The following is a 27,851-nucleotide window of genomic DNA, read 5'->3' on the forward strand; positions in this document are numbered from 1 at the left end:
CTATATGGTTTTTTAAAATGCAAATTAAACAGCAATGGGATCCCATTTATCACATAAAGACTTTGTGTTGAAACTTTATACATATCGAGGGTTCTGGGCTGGGAGGAGGGAGGGAATTTTTTCGGCATTTTCATGCTCTGCTGGTTGAAACAATTGAAATAAATTTTGGGAAGGCCATTTGGCAATATGAATCAAAAATCATTTAAAAAGTACCTACTTTGACTCAGAAATTCTACATTAGAAATGGACCCTAAAGAAATAAATATGTTCTCTAATATTTAGGAGACTCAACGCAGAATTGTTTATATAATATGGAAAAACCTGGAAACAACAGAAATACCTAATAATAGGGGATTGGATAAATAACTGAAGGTCTGTCCACATAATGGACTATGCTGAAGCAATTAATAATTTTGTAAAAGTATATTTATCTTTGATACCGAGCATGGGCTCGCTCTGCTGCTGCCATCTGAGCCAACTAATCACAATGAGTTAGGGATCAAGAAAGGAAACTTTAATTAGATTAGATTAGCCTGCAAATGGGAAGATGGGTGACTAATGCCTCAAAAAAACCCATCTTCAAGGATTACAGAATCTTGGGGCAGTTTTATAGCGAAAATGGACAGAAAGGAGGGGGTTCAGAAGTGTACATGACAGACTCCAGGATCTCTCATTGTTCTTTTCTTCTGTCGATGATGAATATTCTACAAGTGTTCTTCCTTCCTGGAGGCCTTCTTATTCCTTGGGAAGATTCGTTAAAATTGTTAAGAACAAAGCTATCAGAGTACCTCAACAGGGGTATGTGCACAGGATCAGGGCCAGAAAATCATGAAAGCATGCAGCAATTTATAATGATCACATTATAAAAACTATATAAAACTAAAAGAGTTTCAACTAGGAAAGGGTTATTTAGTGTCACAAGATGGCCTCACTTGTGTTCACTTACATCTTGAAAAGGAAAGATGGTTATGATGTATTTTTGCACGGGAAGTTGTAAACAATGTGTCCAATATGGACCCATTTTTATAAAAATATCTACATAGGTCATTTAGGATGCACTGTTACAATTAACAGAAAACTCAATTTAAACTGACTTCAACAAGCAAACTTATTGGTTCATATAACTAGAAACTCCAGAAGTAAGACAAATTTTGGTGTTAGCTTAATTTCACAGCTCTGAGTTTTTTAAAGACTGAATTTCTTTTTATATCTCTTTTTCACCTTCTGAAGCATCTGTTTCACCTGAAAGTGGTTTGTCTTGCTGTGGCAAGATGGCTGCCAACAGCTCCCAGGGTTGCCTTGTCCCAGCTCAGAGAAGGACTGAGTGTCTCTCCTCCAGCCTTTAGCAGGAGTCCTAGGCTTCCCTCTGACTGGACCATCTTGATCACGTGCCTTTCCTGGAGGCCAAAGGAATGCTTTGTACTGATTGGCTTAGCTCTGGGTTAGGTGCTGGTCCCTAAAACAAACACTGCAGCAAGAGCACGGATTACTGTAATTTAGTTTACCCACATATGGGTCTATACTGGAGCTAGGCATGGGGTAAATCCCAGCAAAACTGCGTGGATGTTCCACCATGGTGTGAGGTGAATGGATGTTGAGAAGCTCATCCTAAGATCTACCTCCACAGAAAAAAGCCTGGAAGGATGTACACCAAAGTGTCAACAATGGTTATCTTACCCTGGAATTATGGGTAATTTTTATTTTCTTTTTCATGCTTATCTGTATTTTACATTTTTGACCACAAACATATTACTTGCATAGCTTCGAAAAGAATAAAGGCTATAAATATCAGGAAAACCTGGTGTATAACACTTGCATCATAATTAGCGGTGTGAGAGATTTAAAGCAGACATCTTAGCAGACAGGAAATAGGAGTTTTCGGAATGATACCAACTGTGCCTCGCAGAAGTTTCTAACTGTCTTTGTTATGAAATTGTGGTCATCTCCGCAGGCATAATCTGAGATCTTTGAAGGCTAGTCTGGCTTAAAGCCGCTGGTTGAGTGGCTTGATTTTTCCTTTATGTTAGGGTGGAGATACGTTTTATCTTTCTCTGGAGACATTTTTCCTTGTCGCCTTCAAACACTATGAAGTGGGTCCCAACCCCAGAAGGGGTGCAGAGAGCAAATGCCTCTTTGCAAAGGGACCTCTGTGTAGAGAGGGGAGGCGCTGGCTCCGGGTTCCTCCACTTCCTTCTTAGACAGAAGGAGTTCAGGGTTCTTTCAGGAAGTGGCCACCGCAGCGAGTCCCCGGCTTTCTCTGACATCCTGCAGCTCTCTACAGACTTGAATCACGTGTCTGCAGGCACCACGGAAAGGCTCCCGGTCTGAGGGCTCAGGGTCCTGGGAGAATGTGAAGTGGAGCATGTCCCTTGATTCACTTCTGTTAGATACCGGGTGTTGGGAGTACTTACCAGCATCCCTGAAGAAACTCCTGCTGCTCTTCTACATATTTTTTCCTGGAAAAGAGAACTCTGTGTTCCACTGGCAGAAAAGAGCCTCACTGGTGAAGTAAGGTAAGGATTTCTCATGTCAGTCTGGGCATCCCATTTCTCACTTTTATTTCTGCTTGAAATTGATTCTCAGCTCTGCGTTTTCAGAAACTCGATTTTATCCGATCACGCCCTTCTGGAATTATTCCATTCTGATGGTAAGCAATAAACTAATTTCAGTTTCATGATGAGAGCTACGCTTACCAAAAGGATAGAAGTGCTCCAGTTTGAGCGATCAAGGCACTCTGGTCTCAGTAGGAAAATACACGTGGGCGATGAGATGAGGCCAGAAGGTGGATACTGGATGATTTTAAGACTCCATTCTGCGTTTCTCCTGGTAATGTCATCCACCTCCCACCAGAATGTAAACTTCACTTGAGTGAGGACCTTGTCTGTCTTGTTCAGTGTCGTATCCGCAGCATCTAGAACAGTCGGAGGTACTCAACACGTACGTGATGAATGAATGAATGGAAAGCTGGCTAGCTGGATGGATAAATCCTTATTATTTCTAGAGTCACTGTCTTATGAGAAGTTTTCCCTGACCTTTCTAGGAAGGTTAGACTCCCTCCTCTGGGTTTCCATGGCCCTTTGAATTAAAGCACTTAACTCATAGTATTGAAACTATCTGCTTATATATGTATCCATCTTCCCTGAAAGACTGTGAGCTCCACATGCAGGGATTCTGCCTTATTTTTCCGTTTAACTACCTAGAGACGCTCTTCCTGGTACTCTAGCACATAGTCTATACTCACTGAATAAAATAAGACCGTGGCAGCCTCATGACTCTCAGCCTGTGGGATCAATTTCTTAAGTGGATCAGTGGATATGACATTAATCGGGCCCCTTCGACTCTTCAATGTTGGTGATCCATTATTAACTTCTTACTATTTGCTTTTCATTGCTTCTAAGGGAACACGCATCCTTCGATTTTCTGCTGTTATTTCAGTATCCTCTCTGTTGAACCTACAAATACACTGAATGGTTTCCATGGATTCCATTTCCAGGATCAAATTAGTCATGTCCTGATGTTATCCTACCCTAAGACAAAGAGACACCTTAATCTCATCAGCAAACCACCTCCAAGTCTTAGGGTAGGGTGCATTGTTTCTGGGAGGGCTACCTGGAGATAGCACATCCCTCTTGGGTTATGTGGATTCTTACAGCTCTGGTCGTACAAACTGAAGTCCCCGGTCTGGTCCCCACTCACTTTTGGCTCATCTCTTTTATCACCTATGGTCCTCTTTCTGGAGACTGCACTTCCTGCAATAGGTACACTTGCCTTCTGACCAGGTCACATTTTCTTGGGGTCCAGGTGGGGATTGTATGGCACCACTCTGATGACTGTGAGAGAGCAAAAGGTCTCACGTGGCTCCCGGTCAGTCCTGGATCATCCAGAAATAATATTCACTGTTTTGAGACCAGGTATTTAGGAAGTAAGACTTAGACTAAGTGGCAACTACACATTTAAGATCAGGGCAGGCTGGAAGTCTGAAACAAGGTGGATACTCAAGTTAGGTAAAACTGGCAATAACCAGAGAATGGTGATCTGAGCCTGATTTTTTGGCAGAGTTTGCTACAGCCAAGGAGTCCACATTCTCTGTTAATTTGTGTGGGCCTGAACCCACGGATGTGGATGGTTTAAGTGGCCGAGAAGGTGGTGAAAAGGAAGGTGGACATTTGTAGTTCTATTGGAAGGTTTTTTGAATGCCGGAGCAAGTCTCTCTAGACCACAGTGACACAGCCGTGCATTGGTAGGTACACACCACAGGGATTTATACATCTCAGCCATTGTTTCCTTATCTAAGGCCCACCCTCACCTCCCAGGAGGACTTGCATCCTGCACTTGTGTTGTCACCCAGATCTGTCCAGTTGTGTCATACACTGAGAGTCCCCGTGATGACTGGTCATTTGTTCTTCGATAAGATAGCCTCTCCATATGTCCGCATCCTGATAGCTTTGAAAGCCTCTTCGTCATTTGGGTCAAACCCCAGAGTTGGCCAGTATTTAGATCTAGCTACCTGTACCCTTCACACGCATGTGTTTCCTAAATTAGGCTATTTCTTGACTGTTTCCTTTCAGTAGGTATCATTTCTAAGTTTGCCTGTATCAGATTTGACCTCATTTCCTATCCACAGTGCCAGCCTCTTTGGCACAGCTGTGGTTTTCTGGAGGGCGTCTTTACCCACTTCTGTCTTCCTCAAACAGCCTTACTCAACTTTTTGTGTCCTTGCTTTTTTCAGGAGGTTTTTCCTGCCAGCCCCATGTCGGTACTGCCCAGGATTCATCTCAACATCACCTGCCCTGGATTTTCATGCAAAAGAAGGAAGAACACCTTCCCCAGATCCTCTTCTTGGGAAAAGGAGAAAGGAACTCACCTTTCTCTAACCAAAGGTTTGTGGTTTACATATGTTTTTTCCAAAAAATGTGAAATTGATCTATGTTTTTACCGTCCTGCTCATAAACTGCACCAGTGTTCATTCCTGCTTCCACTTCCAAATCAATGAAGTAAATTTCTTGAGGACAGTAGCCATATCTCACTCATCTCTGTAGGCCCAGCATTCTAGCACAGTGCCTGACACGTGGTAGGTGTACAATCCATGCTTATTGAATGAATGAATGAGCGAATGTATAAGTGGAGAAATCGGGATATGGGCATGAATTTAAAGATTCTGATTATAAATTTTTGATCACTCAAAAGTGGTTTCATGATAATATAGCTAGGACTTTCAAAGTTAATAATTTTCTTTGTCATCAATACTTAGAATGTGGGCCGGCCCCGTGGCTTAGTGGTTAAGTGCGCGCGCTCTGCTGCTGGCGGCCCGGGTTCGGATCCCGGGCACGCACTGACGCACCGCTTCTCCGGCCATGCTGAGGCCACGTCCCACATACAGCAACTAGAAGGATATGCAACTATGACATAGAACTATCTACTGGGGCTTTGGGGAAAAAAAGAGGAGGAAGATTGGCAATAGATGTTAGCTCAGAGCTGGTCTTCCTCAGCAAAAAAAGAGGAGGATTAGCATGGATGTTAGCTCAGGGCTGATCTTCCTCACAAAAAAAAAAAAGAAAAAAAATACTTAGAATGTAAGTTCTTTTGAGAAATACAAAATACAGTTATAGATAATGTGTGCAAAAATAGCATTAATGACAATAATATATTTTCTATTTGAGAATAAGTCCATTAAATAGAAAGATAAATATAATGGTCATATTTTAAGAGAATCACAAGGATGAGTATTGAAACAGCCTTTTGCTCTATAAATATGATTCAAAATTCTATGCCAATTCTAAAAGGCAAATATAAATGCTAGTGAAAATAACCAAGACTTTTATTAACTTGGTGTAAGTGGACTTGTTATGGAAAAATGCGAGTCCATCCAAATGGTAATTGAGAATTTGCTATGATAGGTGGACTTATACCCTTGCCAAAGGAACTTTATAAATATATAGGTTCCAACAATTGAGAGAAATCAGTTATACAATAATTAAGTAAAAATTCAAGTTAATAATCAATTATGTGCTAAGTAAAAGTTCTTAGAGTAGGCAAAAAGTTAAGGCATTCCATGAATTTTCAGTTTCAGTTATAAAATTTATTTAAAAATCATAGTTTTCAGGGGGACTGACCTGATGGCACAGTGGTTAAGTTTGTGTGCTCTGCTTGGGTGGCAGGGGTTCATGGGTTTGGATCCAGGGTGCAGACCTACACACTGCTCATCAAACCATGTTGTGGCGACGACCCACATACAAAATAGAGGAAGATTGGCACAGATGTTAGCTCAGGGCCAATCTTCCTTACAAAAAAAGAAGAAAAGAAAAAGAAAAAAATTACAGTTTTCACGTCTAGGGAGTCAACTTTGCATGACATGTATAATATGTATGGTGCAAAGACACCTGATAAAGATAGGAGTATGTAACCAAGCAGGGTATATTATAAATAGATTTCAAAACTAAAGAAATTCTTTTTCATCAGTGAAACAAATCACAGTGTATAAAAAAGCTTGGTAAGAATAGCTATAATTAAATTGTACCTTAATTTGAGGAAATAGAATTAAACTTGACAGAAGGGTTACAAAAAATCCCCAAGGCTGAATGAGAAAGAGAAACTAAAGCACTTCGTGGAATCTGCTGATTTCAGCTTTGCCAAGATTGTACTGACGAAATGTCTGGTTTATGGCTGAAGCCAGGCGAGGTCTGCTGAGACAGAAAGGGTGTATCTTGTTGCTTAGGATGGGTCAACTATCTTAACTGTGCAATGAAAGAAAACCATTGACTATGGAGTAGAGGATTGCCTACTAGCAAAACACAAGCCTCACCATCTTGGCTGCTGTGTGTTATTTGTTTATTTATTTAATTGAGCTTATATTGGTTTATATGTGTTATTTTATAAGCTTTAATAATGTTAAAGTCATACACAGGTAAATTAACTTTTAACTAGCTTAATAATTGCAATAGTGCAACATTAAAATAGCTTCAGCGTATTTCAAATGTAAATGCTACAAGATGAACTCTTATTAGAGACGAACTAATAGACTAATAGACTAAAAGACTAAATAGACCAACAACTAATAGACCAAAAATCCTCTCCCTTTCTGGGAAATAGTATTGGCAATGAATTATTTTCTCAACAGCATACAGATTGCTGTTTACTCTTTGCAGTTTGTAGACATCGTATTGACCTTTGGTGTTTGGAGAGACAGGGAGGAAGGAAGAAAGGCCATCTGTTTACTACCTGCTAGGTAACTGTCAGAAGATTCAGGATTGTGTGAGCTCCATGATGTCAGAAACTTGGTGTGTGTTGGTTACTGTGTATCCCCAGCACTTTGATCCCTGCCGGGGACACATAGGTAGTTGGAATTCACCAACTGATTGAATAAATGTCTAACTGTTGAGCCTGCCACTTTTGTTCCTTGGTTAGTCCCATGCCAATGCAGAGAGCTCCATCCAAGGAGAATCAAATGGCTGTTTTATTTTAGCCAGTGTACCATAATTTCATATAAATTCATTATTTAAGTTTCTAAGATTCATGAAAAATGTTGTTACATATGACATGATTATAGTAGGTATTGAACCATCTTTTTCTGAAATCCTGGAATGAGGCCTATGCCTTATTTCTATCTGCAGATATATGTAGGGCAGTGAAATGCATCATTAAATTGTGTCCTCTTTGTTCACACAGATATCATTGTTCCTGTAGTAAGTTGGATCACACACATTTATCATTATCTAAATTATAAAATGAAAAGAGCTTTGTCGCCATTCTTATGGAGCTACCTTCTTTGCAATACTTCCTTCTTAAATATTTATTTATATTCCAGGTTGGGAGATTTGCTTTACCCTCCCCTTGTCCATGGTCAGCCTAGTGTTTCAAAACCTCAAGGTGTTCAGTAAAGACACGTGTGCACATTGCTTTTTAAGATGTGTTTTTAAACATTAAGTAGTTTGTTTCGAAAAGGACAAGTTTCTATTAAAGCAAGGTGGTGAGTCTCTAGGTTAACGAATCCTATGAGGACTTAGAAGAATGTCTGTGGATCAAAACTTTGGTCATAAAAAAGTGGGAGAGGAAGCTGGAGAATTTCCCTTTTTATAAAAAATGACGGGTTAACATTCAAAAAGTTAACTGCCTGGGAAAACACTCAGAAAAATGTGTGATTTTTCTGTCTTCAGAAGTCACAGGGTATACCTATAGAAGCAGTGTGATTTCACCCAGTTCTCCACGTCACCTCTGGGAGCTGTTTCCAGATGATTAACAGAGCTAATATTTAGTTAAGTTCTTATTCTTGATGAGGAGTGCCTGGTGCTCAGTAAACACCGGTTCCCTCCCTTCCTTCCTGCCCGCTTTGAGGAGAATAACAGAGGAGATGGCAGAAGCTTCACAGACTGGAGTGGTGTTTAAAATACTAAAGAAGTAAGGCCACAATTAGAGTAAAGGGGACGACATGTTTAAAGAGAAAGGGGCATATTTATTGTGGAAGAGAAGTTCTGATCATTCAGGGAGGGTTTTAAGAGCCATTCTGAAAGTATCTACTTCTCATTGGCCTTCTGCCAGCAGGCACGAGCACTTGAAATCATTTCTGAAGTTTGTTCTCAGCTGATGAGTTCTTCCCATTGGTGTTAAGTCAGATACTGGCCCTAACCTTGCTGGACACTGGTGAGCGCCCTAGAAGAGAAGGCTCTCCTCCCTCTCTGAGATCTTTCCTCCTTCAGAAGTTCCCAGGTGTAGGTTCTGGGGGGAGTCTAGCTGGACCCATGGGAAGCCATTCTCAGCTATCTGGAAATAAGGTGGTAGCTGGTAGCTGCTTTTCCCTGCTGTATCAGTCTGCTCAGGCTGCCATAACGAAATACCACAGACTGGGTGGCTTAAACAGCAGAAATTTAATTTCTCATGGTTCTGGAGGCTAGAAGTCCAAGATCAAGGTGCTGGCAGGGCTGGTTTCCTCTGGCGTCTCTCCTGGCCTTGCAGATGATTGTCTTCTTGCTGTCTGTTTATATGGTCTTTTGTCTGTGCACACACTTCTCTAGGGTCTCTCTCTGTATGTCCTAATCTCCTCTTCTGACAAGGATGCAAGGGCACCAGTCAAATTGGATTAGGGCCCCCTCATGGCCTCATTTTAACTTAATTACCTTTTAAAGACCTTATCTCCAAATACAGTCACATTCTGAGGTTCTGGGGGTTAGGGCTTCAACATATGAATTTGGGGGGAGGGGACACAATTCAGGCCATAACACCTGCTCGGTCTCTTTTTTTACAGAATTCAATTCACATGCATCAATATGGTACTGTTAGGAAAAGACTCAACAAACAACAGTAACAAAATGTCATCTCAGGAGTCGGAAGAGCTGGGTTTGAAGCCAGACTTTGCCATTAACCAGCAACCCCCTGAGAGGAAGTGTGGGGAGCCCTTCACCACCTTCAGATATCGCCCCTCACTGACACGGGGGCAGCTAGCCTGTGGTTTAGACAGTGACTGCCTGGTCCAAATTCCAGTGTCATTGTCAAAAGCTAATTAACCCTGGCTGAGTTCCTTCCTTCCTCTATCCCTCAGTTTTCTTTTCTGAAAAATGGGAATAATGATAGTGCTTCCTTTATAGTCTTGTTGTGCGGATTAAAGAAGTTGGCCCTCACTAGAGCCGTGTCATAGTGAACAATCAACACGTTATCTACTTTTAGATTTTGTCTGTCATAATCCCTTTTCTCATGCTCCCTTCCGGGCCCTTCACTCACACTGGCACACATCCAATGCTCCATTGATTTTCTTCTGCAGTGGGGCGTCTGTTCAGGGACAGTTGCCTGTCGACCCTCTGAGGTGAGAGAAGTGGGAAATTCTCTCAGCTCAGTGACCCAGATCTCATGATGAGGCCAAGGTAGCAGTTGCTTGTCCATGAAAGGAATCTGTCTCATTCAGCCCAGACTCCCCAGTCTGCCCCTGCTGCTGACCAGGAGGGGGACAGGATGGAGAGGAAGAGTGGGCTCCCACAAATTTGTGAGCTCCCTGCAGAAATGGCTCAAAGCACATGTCCTGTTGTAGAGCCACTAACATCATCTTTTCATCCCGATGTGGAGAAAAACAAAGACCAACCAAAGGAGAAAAGCAAAGGCTGTTTATTCAGAGCTCACTACGGCAAAGGAGTCGGCCACCATCGCTTGTCTTTTGGCAGAGACTCAAAGGCAGACAGAGGAGTGGGAAAGCTTTATGCGGGAAAAAAGGAAGGGTCCAAGTGTGCCCTGATGGGAGACTGTGGGCCTGGGGAAGTTGGAGGCAGCCAACTAGAAGGAGGGCGTCCTTTGTGGCTATTTAGATGTGCGTATTTGGCTTTCTCTGGTTGGTCCTAAATTGGAAGAAGGGACAAAAATTGGAGAAGCTGTCAGTTATTAATCAAATCTTGGCTGTTGTGGGCCAATAGTTACAGAGGTTGTTTTTCAGCTTCCTGGATTGTCAGAGAGACAGCAGTCTGACTTCCCCTAAGTCAGACTTGCAGCGGGTTGCCTTCTGGGCTCAGTTACTGCAGATAAAGGGTTGGTTTCCTGGGCAGGTTGCTGCAGGTTGTGGGTGCGAGATCTATTTTTATATATGTTTGTAGATTCATACACCGAGGGCAGCACGTGGTGCTCAAGGCTTTGCCCTAAGCAGGGCTCTTAGGACGCGACCTGGGTGCTCCACTGACCTTGTATGTATCCATTCCAGCCCTTCCCACACATCTGCTTCCTACAGGATTTTTGCAGGGAGTGGTGGTGGCTGGTTCTGATTTTATTGGGGCAGTTGTGGATATAATGTAATCCTTTGCTGAAGTCTCTTAGCTCAAGGTTTTATTTCAAAGCTGGAGCCAAAGTAACATTTTGGGCTAGAAGGAAACAGGTATTTCCATTTCAGAATTTCAGAAGAAGAAAAAGTCTCTAACAACTCACATTAAGTAGAGGTAATATGATTAGATGAGGGCTTAGTATACGGATTTCGTTGCCATGAGCTCTTGAAATGCAAATATACCTCTGAGAAGGAATATGGATTCGGAGACTGGGAGATTCTTTCTGGCTGCATGATCCTGAATAAATTGCTGATCTTCCTGAGGTCTCATAAATAGATTAAAGGCAGTAAAACTTGCTCTCATTGATTTTGCAGATTTGCAATGCTCCTGGAAATTTCCTGTATACAAAAATTATTCTAAGCCACTTGCTATGGTAGTGGTGTCTTCATTGTGCAAATTCTCCTTTGCTGGGCTGCCTGCCCTGCAGAGCTCCTATCAAATAGCACTGTGCAAGAAAGCCTGGGCATCTCATGTTGGCTCTTAACCTGTGGCATGTGCTGCTCCTAATTTTAATCATGCAAGGCTCCTTATTGTCTACAAAATCAATTTTAACCCTTGGAATGGTATCAAGGCCCTCCAAATCTGGTTCTGGTCTTAGTCTGTCCTTAGTCTTCTAAACAAGCCTTCAGTCCACCAAAAATGATCTGCTTATTGTCTCCTGAACATACCGGGTAGGGTCCTCCCTTGGCTCCTTCTACTCTCTGTGGCCTGGCATCTGTACCTCCCCTCTCCCCTGCCCACCTTGCCATTGACCTACTTTGTTCCAGTTTTCATCCTTGAAAGGCTGGATTCAAGTCTCGCCTCCTCCAAGGAGCTTTCTCTCACTGCCTCAGTCATTGCTTCTATTTCTGAACAACCTCCAATAGCACACCCAGCTTTCTTACTCATTTGGTAAATGAGTGAAACTAGACATGATGTTGGTTATTATTACCTAATTACGTTGTATTCTGCATCTTCCACTGGACGAGAAGCTTCTGTATGTTAGTGCCCATGTTTTACCACCTTGTAACCTCTCTGTTTAGGATTCTGCATTGTATGTTTCGGTGCTCAGTGAGGTTTGGTTGAGTTTGACGAAACAATGTGCCACATTGATGAGTGTGTTCAACATATTAGAAAAATAAAGAAACTGGTCCTTGTCTGGTCTCAACGATAAATAGTTCCCTGGAACCATTTCAGATCTGGGAGGAGGGGGGTTGGTGGTTTAGTCTTTGTTATAACTGCAGCTGCAGCAATTCAGGGGAGAAAAAGAACAGCTTTTAAAATTTCATTGTAAAGGAAGCACAATGACAGTCACTCATGCTCTTTGTATGGTTTCCAGTCTTAGAACACAGCTAGGCCAAGCCCAGCTCATTGTCACTGGGGAGGTGCTGTCAAATGAACTAGAGCAGGGGTGGTGGGTGGGGACCCCAGGCAGGTTCAGGGAATTCCTGCTGAGCAGGAATGAGGAATACAGTGGCGATGCTACAGACATGACTGGCATTCTGCGCAGAATGAGGGGTGTGGAGCAAGATCGAATAATGGAGAAGAGCCCATTTTTTTGCTAGGCCAAACCGGGCAACGGTGAGCCCGGGAGTGGGCGTTATTGAGAAGCCCAAGCAGACAGGGAGGCCGTCATCATGTGGAGACTGCCAGCAGCGACCACCCTAAGTCTGGGGCTCAGAGGCCGGGTTTCAGGTCCTGGGAAGGGGCCTGATAGGCCCTGTCCTAGAGAGCCAGGGGTGCTATTCAAGGCTCAGCCATGGAGAATAAGATGAGGAGGTTCTGGATCAGGGGTGGGGGCAATCTTGTTCCGAAGAATAAAGTAAAAGCCCAGATACTCCAGGCCCAAGTGAAGAGTTGGCCCCTGAGGATGTGAGTGAGGACGACTCCAGATGCAGAGAGAATGGATGTGGAGCATGGCGGTGCTGCATGGCTGTGATGTAAGGAACCAGGGACCAGACGAGCAAGGTGACTTCAGCATCCCAAGTCACGTTCCTTGTTAGCGGCAGATCTAGGCTTAGAGTCCAGGTCATGGGATTGCCCCAGTCCAGGGGTGGGGTGTTTGTTCTAACTTCCCAGGGTTTCCATGCAGTCTTCATTGGGGCCCCCAGTGTCTATGGTGGTGCCTGAGGACAGCTACAGGGGCGCATGCTCTGGGAATGAACGATTAAGGAGGAGGCATTTAATACGGGCAGATGTGCATTCTTCTGCTTATTATTGAGGGGTTCTCGTGTAAGATTTTGATTGAACAACCTCCAGCTACAAGAAAGCTTGATGATGAGTTTGATGATGACAGTGACCACTACAATTTCGATTCCTCTCTGGAGAGCTGGAGGGTGGAGAAAATAAATTCCTGGAGTTCAACAGCATGACAATGGCACAAAAATCCATCAGAACAGAGAAAATTCTCCACAAAGGACGACAACACAATATACAGAAAAAATTGTGCCTTCAGCAAGAGATTTCTGAAGGAGCGATGGCATTTTAGATTCTCAGGAAGTTGCAATAGTTGTATCTCCATTGTGATATGCCCTTTAGGAAATCAGTATAATTTATTGTGCCTCTTCAGGGTCCATTTTATATACTTTGAACTCCAGGGGACAGAATAAAGGAAAGGAAACCCATTTAAGCTAGCTCAAGTAATAGAGGGGTGTGTTATATTTTTAGAACTCAAGGACGGAAAATGCAAAGCAGCTCAGTGGAATCAGAAATTCAGAAGCCAAGGGTGTTCTCTTTGGCTTGCAAGGTCTTTTGTGGCCTCTCAGGGGCCTCATGATCTCCCTTGTCTCTGCTTCTCTTCTACCTCTCTCTGTCTCTTTCTTTTGCTCACCTACACTCCAGCATGACTGCCAGGCCAATTACACGACATCACACTTGGACTACATTCTCTGTGTGAGAATCTTTGGGTCTGATTTTTAAGAGATAGACTGATGGACTCAGCACAGTCTACAGAATGATTTTCCATGGATCAGAGGTCTACTCCCTGTCCAATCAACTTTGATGGGGAAGGAGGTGATGCTGTGGTCATGAGGAAGTGAGGCAGTAAGGCTATGGTGGGGCTGATCACCTTGGGTGGAGTGTGGAAGGGGAGGCAACAGTTGGCGTTTCTATAGCAGGCTCTCACAGAGACAAAAATGATAATGTAATTTGGGGGTTCCTCAGGCTGCTATTCATTGCTGTGCACACTTGAGAAGATTTGATGAGGCTACTGTGCATGACTTCCCATTTCAGTGGTCACATTCCCAGCACCTTCCTGGATGTGCAGTCTTCCAGCTTCCTAACAACAGAAACAATATTCCTACAAATGGGGTTCGGTTGGCTGGTCAAATGACATTGGCCAAAGAAGAACTCAGCGAATGCATGCATTTGGCTTTGCATGTGACACAAACTTACTCGTAGTGGTTGTGAGTGTGGGCTCTGGAGTTGTATTCCCAAATTTAAATCCTGGCCCTGTTGAGTAGTAACCACACGGCCTTGAGCACGTTACATAGCCTCTCCAGGTCTCAGTTTCCCCATTTGTGAAAAGTGCATGATAAAACCGTTTCGTGGAAAATAAAATGTACTCCAGGTTAGTGAGGAATATGCTGTGAGAACAGTTTTTGATCCCTAGAAACTACTTGGTAAATGTCATCCAGGATTGTCATCATTGTTGTCAATCTCCCTTTCATGTCTCATGGACCCGAATGAATTCAAGTTTTGGCATCGACTTCTCCACGTTCCTCACAGCTCCTGCCCTAACTTCTTCCTCAGACCTTTGCAGGCACTAAGTGTTAACACGTGTTTGGTGGGTAATCAATTGACTTTTACAACATTGTGCTTTGTGCTCTGAATTGAGAAAGTTCTCACAACCAAAGATGAAAAAGGATGCATAAGGGGTACAACCTTGACCTGACTTTGAACAATTTGCTAAGTACAGAGAGAACATCTTTCAAACCCTCCTTTTAGATGATTTGAGTATATGCCCCTCCCCTGAAGTAAAGAGAAGACCCTAGATGATTTCTCCAGTTTCTTTGATCTGTGTCAATTCTATCTAAATTGTCATCCTTTGTACATAAAAACATGCAATCTGTCCCTTGAGACTGCATGCAAGATCAGAGAGCTGGAAAACCACCCAGGAAGCTTTAACACAGATTCACTCTTTCTTGTTCTTTGATCCTGCAGGAGCCAAGTTGCCCTGAAGATCATGAACTTGTCTTCCGGGCACTGCAACATATCGGATTGGCTAAGGCTGGAAGCCACAGTGAAGGCGTCTGTGTATGTGGTTTCTTTCTCCTTTGTCACCTTCATCACGGTCGTCATTATTGCCATAGTGTCACAGAATTCGAAACTGAGGAAGGAGGTCCGATACATCCTCCTTTGCCACCATCTGCTGTGCATCTCCTCCTATTGTGGTCTGGGGGTGGTTTTCCAAGGGATGCGGGCGCTGCTGGCCAACAGCCCCGTGCTGATGTGCTGGGTGGTGTTTGGAGCCCAGCTAAGTGTCGGAGAAGGAATCCTCTTCACTCTGGCCTTGATGGCTGTCAACACTTACCTGGCCATTTGCTGGCCGTTGAAATACCTGTCCTTTGTACATTCAGTTAGGTATAGGATTCTGGCTGGGACTTGGATGATCATTATACTCAAGAATGTTTGCTTATTCCTCATAGAGAGCACTAACTCCACTCAGACTGCTGTTTTTAAATCTGAACCCCTTTGCCCAGTGATCTTGAATGGCGTTCCTGCCAGAGCCATTGGCATGGTTTTCCTTTTCCTTCCCCTGTCTGTCATTCTTATAAGTTACTCTCTGATATACAGAGAAGGGAAGCGGGCTGGCCATTTTAACAGGTCAAATATCAAAGCGAGGAGAACAGTCCTTATTCATTTAGTGCAGCTGAGCATACATGTGATCCCAACCCTGTTATTCATAGGCTTGGGGAAGATGTGCGGAGTGTTTTTCTTTGCTTTAAATCTGGTGCTTTTTGGAGTCTTTGCATTTGCCCAGTGTTTTAACCCTCTGATCTATGGGCTCTGGAACAGAGAGCTGCAAAGCCGATTATACCATTGGATGTGCTGTCTGTCGTGGTGTGGTCACTCGATGAACAGCAGAGGGCCAGTTTAAACAAAAACGCAGCTGTTTTGAATCAACACCTCTAGTACTGAGGGACCATCAGCTAGGGCTGAGGACTTGCCTTTTACTTAACCTAAAATTGATTTTGAAAGTAATATGAGTAATCAAAGTTCTTCATCCAGCTAACAAACTTCACCACTGCATATGCTGAATTGGCCTCAGTGAAATCATTTTATGTGCTTATATCTAAACCCAGATGAACATTTTTGGCAGCATGCCTTACTGTGTTTCAGTAGTTGGGCATCTTTTGAGAATGCACTTGTTTTTAGAAACTGAGAAATAGTCCATGGTTGATAGGGGCAGAAGTTTGGCAATTCCCCTTACATTAATGAAGGGTAGGTTTGGCTACATATAATAACAAAACAGCAATAAAATAACAGTGACTTTAAAAAGTTAGAGATTGATTTTTTTTCTTATGCGGAAGAAATCTGGAGGTACAAAATCTGGGCCTATGTGGCAGCTCTGCAGGCAACAGGCTCATTCTCTTCTACTCTGCCATGATTAGTGTACTACCTCATGACCCAATATGGCTGTTGGTGCTCCTGTCATCACATTCACACTCCAGCCAACAGGAAGGAGGAAGGGGCAAAGAAGCCTCTGCACCCTCCTTCTAAAGACACTTTCTAAATTTAGACAAAACACTTTTTCTGACATCTTACTGGACAAAATTTAGTCATATGGCTATACCTAGCTTTAAGGGATGGTGGGAATAAACTTTAGCTGGGTAGCAGTGTCCCCAGCTAAAAATTGATGTCCTTGACACTAAGAAAGGAAGGAAGAATGGATAATGGGAGGCAAAATTATTGCAGGGACCATTTTCCCCTCAACCAAATACAGTATAAAGAAAGATAAGGGATATGTTATGATCATCACAAAAACATACTCTGCCTTCAATATGATACACAAATACAGAGTTAACTGTTCAGGATCCCAGAAAACTTTAATTGCATTAACAGATCTTGAAAAAAAATGGGCCTCAATAAGGAAAGCACTGTACTGGTTTAAACATGGCAGTTAAGTCATAATTTAAATTTAAGCAAGTTTGAGGCAGTAGTTTGAAATAAATTCTTTCACAAAAGTTCATATATGGTATTTCTTTAGATGAAATGCCTATTTCTGAATCAGTCGGGATTCAGTTCTAGAAACAGGAAACCTCACTCTAGGTATTTTAAACAGAAAGGATTTGATACAGCAATTAGATGCTAACAAAGTCACTGGAAGGGCTGGAGAAGCTGAAAGCAGGGCCACCACTGATTGATGTCAAGGGCAAACCACTGCCCCTGCTGCCTCGTGCCACTCACATCTTTGTGACCTTGTTTGCAAAAGGTGGCCTCCACCTCCTTCCGTGTTCCAGAGCTCACGTGATGGCCTTTAATTGGTAGAACCTAACTGGTATCCAGACCCTAAGAGCAAAGGAGTCTGGGAAATTTAGTTTCTCGTTGCACAGACTTGGCAGTACAGGAAGTTACTCCAAAAGGAGGGTAAAATGAGGATTGAATGAGCCAACCCATGGGATCTATCATTATGATGTTTAGTTTTATTTGCAGGTATTAACATTAGCAACAACAAAGACAACAGACACCATGTATTGAGCAGCTATTGTGCTCCTAACACCATGCAAATCCTCACAACAATTTTATAATGTAGGCATTATTATTCCTGATTTACAAATGAGAAAAGCTGAGGCTGAGAAAGGACTTACAGGAGCTTTGGAGGTCAGGACCTTCCCTTTAACATTTGTCACACAGATCATCCTCAACTTATGATGGGGTTACATCCAGATAAACCCATCATAAGTTGAAAACATCATAAGTCAAAAATGCATTTAACACACCTAACCTCCTGAAGATCATGGCTTAGCCCAGCCTAGCACCTTAAACGTCCTCAGAACACTTACATTAGTCTACACTTGGGCAAAACCATCTAACACAAAGCCTATTTTATAATAAAAGGTTGAATATCTCATGTAATCCATTGAATACCATACTGAAAGTGAAAAACAGACTGGTTGGATGGGTACAGCATGGTTGTGACAAACAGACTGGTTGGATGGGTACAGCATGGTTGTAAGTGTGTCGGTTGTTTACCCTCGTGATTGCGTGGCTGACCGGGAGCCGTGGCTGCTGCCCTACCCAGCATCACTAGAGAGTGTCATACAGCGTGGCGCTGGCCCGGGGAAAAGAGCAAAATTCAAAATTTGAAGTATAATTTCTACTGAATGCATATCGCTTTCCCACCATCGTAAAGTTGAAAAATCTTAAGTTGAACCGTTGTGAGTTGGGGACCATCTGTACACATGACTTGGCCCAGAGTAATCATTTCATCACTGTTAAGAGCTGGGCCAATTGCTTGGGAAATTCAGGCCTCAGTTCTCCACTTTGCTTTGGGTGTGGACACTTGGCTTGTGGAAAAGAGCCTCTTATTCACCCACTGCTTTGAATATACTTCCCCTTCCTTAGGTCCCACCCCATCCCCTTGTTTTCAGATTCCAGTGACTTCCATGTTGTGTTTTGATTCCATTTTGGCTCAAGTCCTTCTTGCTTCCTCTCTAGGCGTTCAGTCTAAGTCTTCCCTCTTCCTCCAACCCCAACTCTAAGAACTCAAAGCCCCACCTTCTCTTTTCTAATGAGCAAGTTTCTCTCCTGGGCAGGCACAAGATGTCTCCCGGCACCCAACACAGTGCCTGGTAGATGGCAGGCTCTCGAGAAATGATGAAATGGATTCATTGTCAATAAGATGTGCCTTTCTACAAACTCCCTCCCCACAAAAACCAAGCTCTCTCTTTGTTTTTGTTGCAATCTCAAGCAATCTGAGAGCAGAGAGTGGAAGAAAAACTCAAAAAATTTACCAAGCTTACTTCAATTATAAATCCTAGATCTATTATATACACAATTCAATTTATCCTTAAAACTTTTAAAACTCTATTTTCTGATATCAGAAGGTAACTTTTGCTTGTGACATTGAGTGTTAGAATGGTAGTTTTTTACTTTCAAATGCAAATTATTATTTTTAAATTAAAAAAGTTTTTGAATTGAGAATATATAGTATAAAATTCAAAAGGTTCAAAATGATATTTAGTGAAAAGTAAGTCTTTCTCCTCCCCATTTTTCCAGGTCCCCAGTTCTCTTCTAAGAGTCAACAACTGTTATCAGTCTCTTGTGTTTTCCTGAAGAGATGTCTACAAAGGGCAAATTACTGAGAATTTCTCATTTGTAAGATAATTGGTTTTGATATCCTGGTCTTGGATTGCAAAGTTGTTTAAATTCGTATTGAGAATGATAGTTTATGTCATGAATGACATCAGCAATAATCTTTCTCATGATGTGAAAATCCTTTGCTCCCCTAGAGAACCTTAAACTTGGGCAAGATGAGGAAGGGAAAGGGAGAGATGAAGTGGTGGCTAAAGTTACTTGCAATTAGTTTAGAATTCTTGTAAAATGTTCTTTTTCCCTATAGAAATGTGCAATGATATTGAATTTAAAGTCATAAAGGGTAGAGGTTTTGGGGGAATTGTTCAGAGAAGACATACTTTGCAAATAGCTCTGTAAAAATAAATTACTTAAGGAAAAATGTGAATTATCTCAAAATTCCCAAGTTCTTATGACAATTTCATTTACTATAAATGCAACCATATTATCACCGCATGAAACTGTTTCTGGCTTATATGTAGATATGCTATATAAACACATATGGGCTAACTGGAAATGATCTTGGGCATAATCTCGAAAAGCAGAACAGAAAAGTAGTTCCTAATACCTATCATAAGAAAATGCTGAATGAATGCAGACCATTGTTAGAAAGAAGTTCAAGACTGTAAAATCAGCCACATTAAAGAACTTTAAGCATTTTTTTTCTCTGAGAAGGTCAAAGTCTGCGGCTAGAACTGCCTGCCTGATGGCAAAGCAAAGACATATACAGTCATCCCTCAGTATCTGTGGAGGATTGGTTCCCGGATCCCGTGCATACCAGAATCCTAGGATGCTCAAGTCCCTTATATAAAATGGCATAGTGTTTGCATATAACCTATGCATATAACATCCTCCTGTATACTTTAAATCATCTCTAGATTACTTATAATACCTAATACGATGTAAATAGTTGTTACACTGTTGAGGGAATAATGACAAGAGAAGAAAGTCTGTACATGTTCAGTACAGATGCAACCATTGTAGGCCATTCCATCCGCCCTGGTTGAATCAATAGATGTGGAAACCGTGGATACAGAAGCCTGACTGTATATGCAGTGGAGAGAAAACTGCACATCTACCCCTGGTGGGGGTAGGGAAAGGATTCAGAGTGTTCTCGTAAGCCACGAGGACTTGTGGGAAGGATCTGGCCTTGGGGTTGTTGGAAAAGACCTGTCCACAAAGACTTCCTTCCAAAGGAGAAGGGCTCTCAGCAGAAGGAGGCTGGAAGTTCCTATTTGCTGTGGAGGATGAAGATGGGGCGAGAAGCAGCTGGCCACAGACAAGGATTGCCCGAGGGCCCAGAGGGGATAATTTTGATTGAGGATCGCACGAAGTGCTATAGAAGAGACAGAATCATCATTGGGAATCTGCCTCACCCAGAAGATACAAGCATCATATTATATCTGCCTTCGGTAAGGACAGTCTCTCCTGCTGCTTACATCTCCTCCTAGCCTCCATCTCTTCTAACCCCGGAAGAGTCACAGGCAACTTGGGGCGGCGGGGGGAAGGGAAGTTGTTTAGAAACCTTATTTCCATCTGCAACCTTAGTTCCCCCTTGTAATGTAGCAAAACATATCTACAGGTTCCAGGGATTAGGCATCTATGCAGAGGTAGAGATGTTATTCTGCTTATCACATTTGCTAAAATGAGATTGTTCTTTGGAGCTGAAAATGACCAAAGGACTTTTTATTATTTAAGAGTGACTAGACAAAATGCGAATAAAAAATGCAATGAGATAACACCTCACACCCATTTGCATCACTATTATCAGAAAAACCAGAAAATAACAAATGTTGATGAGGATGTAGAGAAATTGGAACCCTTGTGTGCACTCTTGGTGAGATGGTAAAATTGTGCAACCACTATAAAAAACAGCAGGAGGGTTCCTCAAAAAATTAAAAATATAACTATCAAATGATTCAGCAATCCCACTTCTGGGTATACAGCCAAAAGAATTGAAAGCAAGGTCTAGGAGAGATATGTGCACAACCATGTTCATAGCAGCACTATTCACAACAGCCAAGAGGTGGAAGCAACTCAAATGTCCATCAGTTGGTGAATAAGATAAACAAAATGTGGTGTATATATACAACGGAATATTATTTAGCCTTCAAAAGGAAGGAAATCCTGTCGTATGCTACAATATGAAAAAACCTTGAGGACTTTATACTAAGTGAAATAAGCTAGTCACAGAAAGACAAATGCTGTCTGATTCCACTTATGTGAAGTATACAAAGTAGTCAAATTCATAGAAGCAGAAAGTGGAATGGTGGTTACCAGGAACTGGGGGGAGGGGAAAATGGGAGTTGTTTAATGGGTATAGAGTTTCAGATAACTTTTTTTGAGATGAAAAAGTTCTGGAGATCTGTTTCACAACGATGTGAATATACTTAACACTACTGAACTGCACACTTAGAAATGGTGAAGTTGGTAAATTTTCTGTTATGTGTTTTTACCACAGTTAAAAGTAAAGAGTGATAAACAAAAGCATGGGATCCAAGATCTCACCCAAAGTTTCGTCTAAGGGGAGGTAAAGGTTGAATCCACAAGTGGGGTTTGAATGGGTCCTGGGGAAAAATCAAGTTGTTTTCTGCTTGAATCCTATCATGTCCTGCTATTTCAGTATATGGTTACCAATTAAGTATAAACAAGGCCATTATTCATTATTAAGGATTTGTTAAAGGCTAATTTTAAAGGAAATTTTATTTCTAGCTGTGACATATAGGTATGCTTACTTAAGATTAAGTACACTATACTATGTGTGTGTGTATGTGTGTAGAGAAATTTATATTTCTCTCTGTATACATTAACAGTTATAGGACCATTCTTGGCCAATGGAATCTGGTGTATTTCCATGAGTTAAGGTCATATTGACCTTGTAATCATTATGCCTATAGTTTATGTTGCATTACAATTTCTTTTTTAATTCAGGAAAAATCATTCAATCATTTGTGCCATAGACTGAATGTTTGTGTCCCCCCAAATTCATATGTTGAAACCTGATCCCCAGTGTGATATTATTTGGAGGTGGGGCCTTTAGGAGGTGATTAGGTCAGGAAGACAGAGCCTTCATAAGTGGGATTAGTGCCCTTAGAGAAGAGACCCCAGAGAGCTCCCTTGCCCCTTCTGCCGTGTGAGGACACACGAGAAGATGGCTGTCTGTGAAGCAGGAAGCAGGCCTTCACCAGACACCAAATCTGCCAATGCCTTGATCTTGGACTTCTTAGCCTCCAGATTGTGAGAAATAAATGCTTGTTGTTTAAGCTGCCCAGTCTATGGTATTTTTTTAAATAGCAGCCCGAATGAACTAGATAATTCGCTTTGCTTTGGATTTGAGGACTTTCTACCCATGTTCTCATTTTATCTCCAAACCAACCACCTTGGGTCTCCTAATTAAAGGCAAATAACCACAAGGTAGGCAGAAATAAGGGAGCGTGTGACTGACAAAGCAGTGATATGCCATTTCCATTAATTCCAAGATGAATTTTTTTTTTCATTTTAATATTTCTGAAATCTAGATGTTTTTCGACAATGGCATTTTAAAATTTCTATCCATTGTCTACACATCTATGAATTTGGATATTACTCCTGGTGGTATCTTGGGACAAGGGCAAACCCCTGATGTTTCAAACAATAACCATCTATGAGCCATGGGAGGAAAGAATGTGAGTCCTGGTTTTTGTCTGAAAACTACTCATTGACACCTTCTGATAAGATCAGGACATTTGCCAATAACTAGTTTCTCCCATGTTTAGGCCAAATTTGCCATCCCCTTGAGATTAGGTGAAGCCATGTGTATTGGCTGTCTATTGCTGCATAACAAATCACCTCCCAAAACTTAGAGGCTTAGAACAACAATAATCATTTATTCACAGTTTCTATGGGTCAGGAATTCAGACAGGACACAGCCATACAATGTCTGGGGCCTCGGCTGGAAGTCTTTAGTTCTAGAGGGCTGGAATCATCTGAAGCTTGATTGAGGCCGGATGATCCACTCACTGGTGGCAAGTTGGTCCTGGTGAATTGGTTCCTCCCCACATGGACCTTACCACATGTGCACCTCTCAAAGGGCTGCTTGAGTGTCCTCATGACACGGTGGCCAGCCTTCACCAGGATGAGCTATCCAAGAGAGAAAAAGAGAGCGCATCAGGGGAAGGCATCCTTTTTATGACCTGGTGCTATGATCTGAATATCTGTGTCTCCCATAAAATTCATATGTTGAAATCGTAATGACTGATGCGGTGATATTAGTAGGTGAGGTCCTTGGGAGGTACTTAAGGCCTAAGGGTGGAGCCCTCACGAGTGGAATTGGTGCCTTATAAAAGAGGCTCCAGAGAGATCCCTGGCCCCTTCTGCTACTTGAGGATACAACAAGTAGTGTGTGACCTGAAAGAGGGCCTTCATCTGTCTGCGTTGGCACCTTGATCTAGCACTTCCAGGTTCCAGAACTGTGAGCAATAAATTTCTGTTGTTTATAAGTCATCTAGCCTGTGATATTTTGTTATAGCAGCTCAAACAGACTAAGACACCTAGCTTTGAAAGGCACACAGCACCACCTCTGCCACATTCCATTTGTTAGCAGCAAGGCACTAAGTCTGGCCCAATTGCCAGGAAAGGGGAATTAGGCTCCACTTTTTGGAGGTGGCAATGTCAATGAATTTGTAGATTTTATTTTAAAACCACCACGCCATGTGACTGATTTTGCCAATGAAAAGTGACACGTGTCACTTCTGGAGGAGCCCCGTTAAGAGCCAGTGTGTGATTTTCCATACTCTTGTCCCCTGCCAATATTGAGGGGGCATGTGTTCACTTGCAGGAGTAAGGCCGAGTCATTGCACGGGGGACAGCTGCCCTAGAAAGTAGCCCTGACCTTCAGAGGATTTTGCATGAGTGAGAAATAAACCTTTGCTGTTTTAAACCACTGAGATTTTGGAGTTGTTTATTATTGCAGCGTACCCAGTCTATCCTGATGAATATGCCCCAGCATCCAAATTTGCAGAATGGATTGTTCAAAGACAATCCTGGAAACTAGGGTAAATCATTTTAAAAGACAAATTTGTGCCGTTTGCAACAACATGGATGGACCTTGAGGGTATTATGCTAAGCAAAATAAGTCAGACAGAGAAAGACAAATACTGTATGATTTCACCATGTGTGGAAGATAAACAAACACATAGATAAGGAGAACAGATTGGTGGTTACCAGAGGGGAAGGGGGTAGGGGCTAAGAGGGACATACATATGGTGATGGATGGAAACTAGACTTTTAGCGGTGAAAGTGATGCAGTCTTAACAGAAGCCGAAATATAATAATGTGCACCTGAAATTTACACAATGTTATAAACCAATGTGACCTCAATAAAAGAATTAAAAAAAAAAAAAGGAAAAAAGAAAAAAAAGATATACTGCCTTACCAGTGTTCCCAATGGCATAGAGCAGAGGTTGGCAAACTATGGCTCACAGACCAAATCTAGCCCACTGTCTGTTTTTGCACAGCCTGTGAATAAAAATTGTTTTTATATTTTTAAATAGTTGAAAAAAATCAAAAGAATAATAATATTTCATGACATGAGAATTATATGAAATTCAAATTTCTGTGTCCATAAACAAAGATTTTTTTGGAACACACCCATATCCATTCATTAAGTATTGTCTATGGCTGTTTCTGCATTACAGCAGAAGAGTTAAGAAGGCGCAACAGAGAGCGCATGGCCTGCAAAGCCTAAATTATTTGCTATCTGGCCCTTTGCAGAAAAAGTTTGCCAACCCTGGCCTAGAAGACAGTAGTCTTGCAAAATATAAAATTTGATGACTTTGAATTGAAATGTGATTCAGAAAAATAGGATTCTGAATAAATTTGAGGAACACCCTAACCAAGTAATTTTCTTAGCATATATATTTTTATGTGCCCATAGGTGATATGGGATATAAATCTGTCTAAATAAATTTAAAAGCTCTTTGGCTAAGTACACAGTGCAACTCCTAAGAAATAAGAAAGCAACGTGGCATAGTTTGCTTTGCAACATTTTCCCCCTTCCTCACAGTCTATGGTGTCTTAGACTCAATAAAATATGGTAGCATGAAAGAAAAGTGAAAAAAACTTCTCTGGAAAAGCCTTTGAAAGGCTGATGATGATTAGCAGGCTTTCTGAGCCGGTAGGTCTTTCTTGTACTTACCCTTCCTCAGGAATTTGGCAGAGTACAGAGAATATGGTGGCTGTGAGTTTTTACAGCAGCTTAGATAGCAAGTGAGACCATCAGGATCGAGGCGTCTTAAATCTAGTGTGTTCTCTGGATTTATATGTAAATTTAGTGGCATAAGACAACACATATTTATTATTTCATAGTTCTATAGGTCAGAAGTGTGGGTTCCTTGGCTGATTTCTCTGCTCTGGGTCTCCCAAGGTCAAAATCAAGGTGTTAGTTGGCTGGGTTCTTATTGAGAGACTCCAGAAGAATCCACTTCCGAGTTCATTCAGGTTGTTGGCAGAATCCTGCTCCTTGAAGTTGTGGGTCCGAGGTCCCTACTTCCTTGCCAGTGTCAGCTGGGACTGCCCTTGGCTCTTGGAGCCCTCACTGTGATCCTTGAACATGAGTCTCTAACTCTCAGAGCCAGTAAAAGCATACGGAATCCTTCTCATGACTGGAATCTCTAATTTTCCCTTCTGCTGCAGCTGGAGAAAGTTCTCTGCTTTAAGGGTCCCTGTGATTAGATTAGGCCCACTTGGATAATCCAGTATACTCCCCATACTTTAAAGTCTGTAAACTTAATTGCACCTGCAAAGTCCCTTTTGTCATATAACATAACATATTCACAGGTTCTAGGGGTTCAGGAGTGGATATCTTTTGGGGAAATCATCCTGCTGACTAGTCTCAAATATTTCCTTCCCATGTTTCTTCTAGAAGGTTTATCATTTTAGCTGTTACTATTAGATCTATGATCCATTTAAAATTTTTGTATACGGCATGAGATTATGGTTGAGTTTCTTTTTTTTCCTTTTCTTTTTAATTTTTTCACATATGGCTATCCAACTCTTCTGGAACCATTTGTTGAACAAATTAGGTTTCTCCCTAATGAAAAATACATCTAGGAAAATGAAGAAAAGAGGCGGCCACTCTCAGGAATTCCACCCTCCCTGCTTCCCTCAGTCCCTAGTCACCTGCCTGTCCCTGGGCATATAGTTTCCCCTGGGTTGGGATGGGGTCACTGTTCTCTTTGGGGATCCCCTGCCTGACCTTAGCTGGGGTCATGGCTTCTGGCCAGCATGACGGAAGCTGGTCACTTGTGCTGTGCCCGGGCCAAGGCGTGAAGCCTGGTGGGACCTCAGCATCCAGGTGAGGGAGGAGCTGGGACAATGCAGGCTGAGGGCAGGGAACGCTTACTTCTGAGGGCAGGGAACGCTTACTTACCTCAGGCAATGGCAATGACTTAGCTCTATCGAGCGGCCACTGTGTGCCAGGCACTTTGCATACGTGCTTGGATCAAATGACATTTCTTCTTTCCGTCTGGGAAATTAGGATGATTAACGTTGGGTTGGGCACTTTCCATGCTTTGTCAGTGAAAGAAAACTTTATATACTCCAGAGCTGAGGGCAGAATAAAGACCAAGCCAGGCTTAGTAATTCTCCAGAAATGACTCCGTGAGATAGACCATGTTAAATACTAGGCGAATAGAAGTTAGGTGGAAGGACTCTGCCAGCTAAATAGAACTATGAATCTTTCCTGGGGATCAGGAGCGAGGCCAGAAGGAAATAAATTCTTCAGGGTGAGGTGTGCTTTGATTTTCGGTATTTTAGGTCCGAAGCTGAAGCCTAGAGCAGACCCCTCCCTCCTCTAGGTACAGCGGCTTCTCCTCCACCCCTTGCTTCACACTCTGAGAAGCCTGGACAGTGGGGACTTGATCCCTTGAAGCTCTAAGAGGGAAGGGATGGTTACACTAGGGGCAAATTCCCAGTCCCCTCCTCCACTTCCGGTCTCCCCTCCTCACCTGGACCCTAGATGGTGGGTGTGTCCCAGTGCCTCTTTCAAGATGTTGCTGCTTCCGTGCCTCCTTGGGGCCTCTGGTCCTCAGCTCCAGGTCCCCCCTGCCTTCACTTCTTGCTTCCACACACAGCCGCTGTGGTAAAGCATGTCAACCCAGGACCTGTCAGTCGTCTGAATTCCTGTATATAGCAGGGGTACCTGGAAGCCACCTCAGGGTGATTTAACATTCAAATATAATACCAGCCCAACCTCCAAAAAAAGCTACAGAACGAATCTCAAGGAAACATCTCAAGTCTCTCAAGATTGAGCCACAGCGAAGCATCTTAAAGATCATCTCCACTCGCCATCTCTCTGAAGTCCTGTTGACAGTGCTCCGTAACGACCTTTTTGTCTCTCTCATGTGCTTACCCCCAACCCAGCCCACCGTGCTGCTTTTTTTCTTAGTCGTCCCTTCCCCCTTAGTTTCGAATCTTTTCTCTTTCTTGATTCTACAAATGGCTTCATTCTTTTCTTATTATTGTTTCTGAAACCCGGTTCCACTTAAATAAATGCTTAAATAAAGTACAAAACATTAAAGTTAAACAAACAAACAAAACTACCCCTAAATTAACCAAACCACAAACACAGCCGTCTCACCCGACAGGGCTGGGGCAGCCGTCTCTATTAAGCCACAGACACTACTGCTGCCAGCGCCATGGACACACTTAGTTAAATTTGTTCCTCTGTCAAAAGATAAAAGACTGGTCTTATCTTAGGGCAATGGATGTCAAACTTAATTGTGGCAAAAATTTCAACCTAGAACACTT

At 42.4% G+C, this 27,851-nt stretch overlaps 1 protein-coding gene across 1 annotated transcript; it reads left to right on the plus strand.

Moving 5' to 3' along the window:
- Nucleotides 1-2,253: 2,253 nt before the first annotated feature.
- On the plus strand, nucleotides 2,254-16,624 carry LOC131399105 (probable G-protein coupled receptor 148). The gene is made up of 3 exons (XM_058533172.1): nucleotides 2,254-2,513; nucleotides 4,730-4,880; nucleotides 14,931-16,624. Exons 2-3 carry the CDS (start codon nucleotides 4,801-4,803, stop codon nucleotides 15,865-15,867), a joined length of 1,017 nt encoding a protein of 338 aa, XP_058389155.1. The 5' UTR covers nucleotides 2,254-2,513; nucleotides 4,730-4,800; the 3' UTR covers nucleotides 15,868-16,624.
- Nucleotides 16,625-27,851: the final 11,227 nt, after the last annotated feature.

Source organism: Diceros bicornis, chromosome 37, assembly GCF_020826845.1.
Source record: "Diceros bicornis minor isolate mBicDic1 chromosome 37, mDicBic1.mat.cur, whole genome shotgun sequence".
NCBI lineage: Eukaryota > Metazoa > Chordata > Mammalia > Perissodactyla > Rhinocerotidae > Diceros > Diceros bicornis.

Excerpts from the sequence above, each read along its gene's own strand:
- LOC131399105 (XM_058533172.1), top strand. The coding sequence starts at position 4,801 with ATGCAAAAGAAGGAAGAACACCTTCCCCAGATCCTCTTCTTGGGAAAA. Across the intron at positions 4,881-14,930 it reads TCACCTTTCTCTAACCAAAG|GAGCCAAGTTGCCCTGAAGA; the intron begins GTTTGTGGTTTA and ends TTGATCCTGCAG.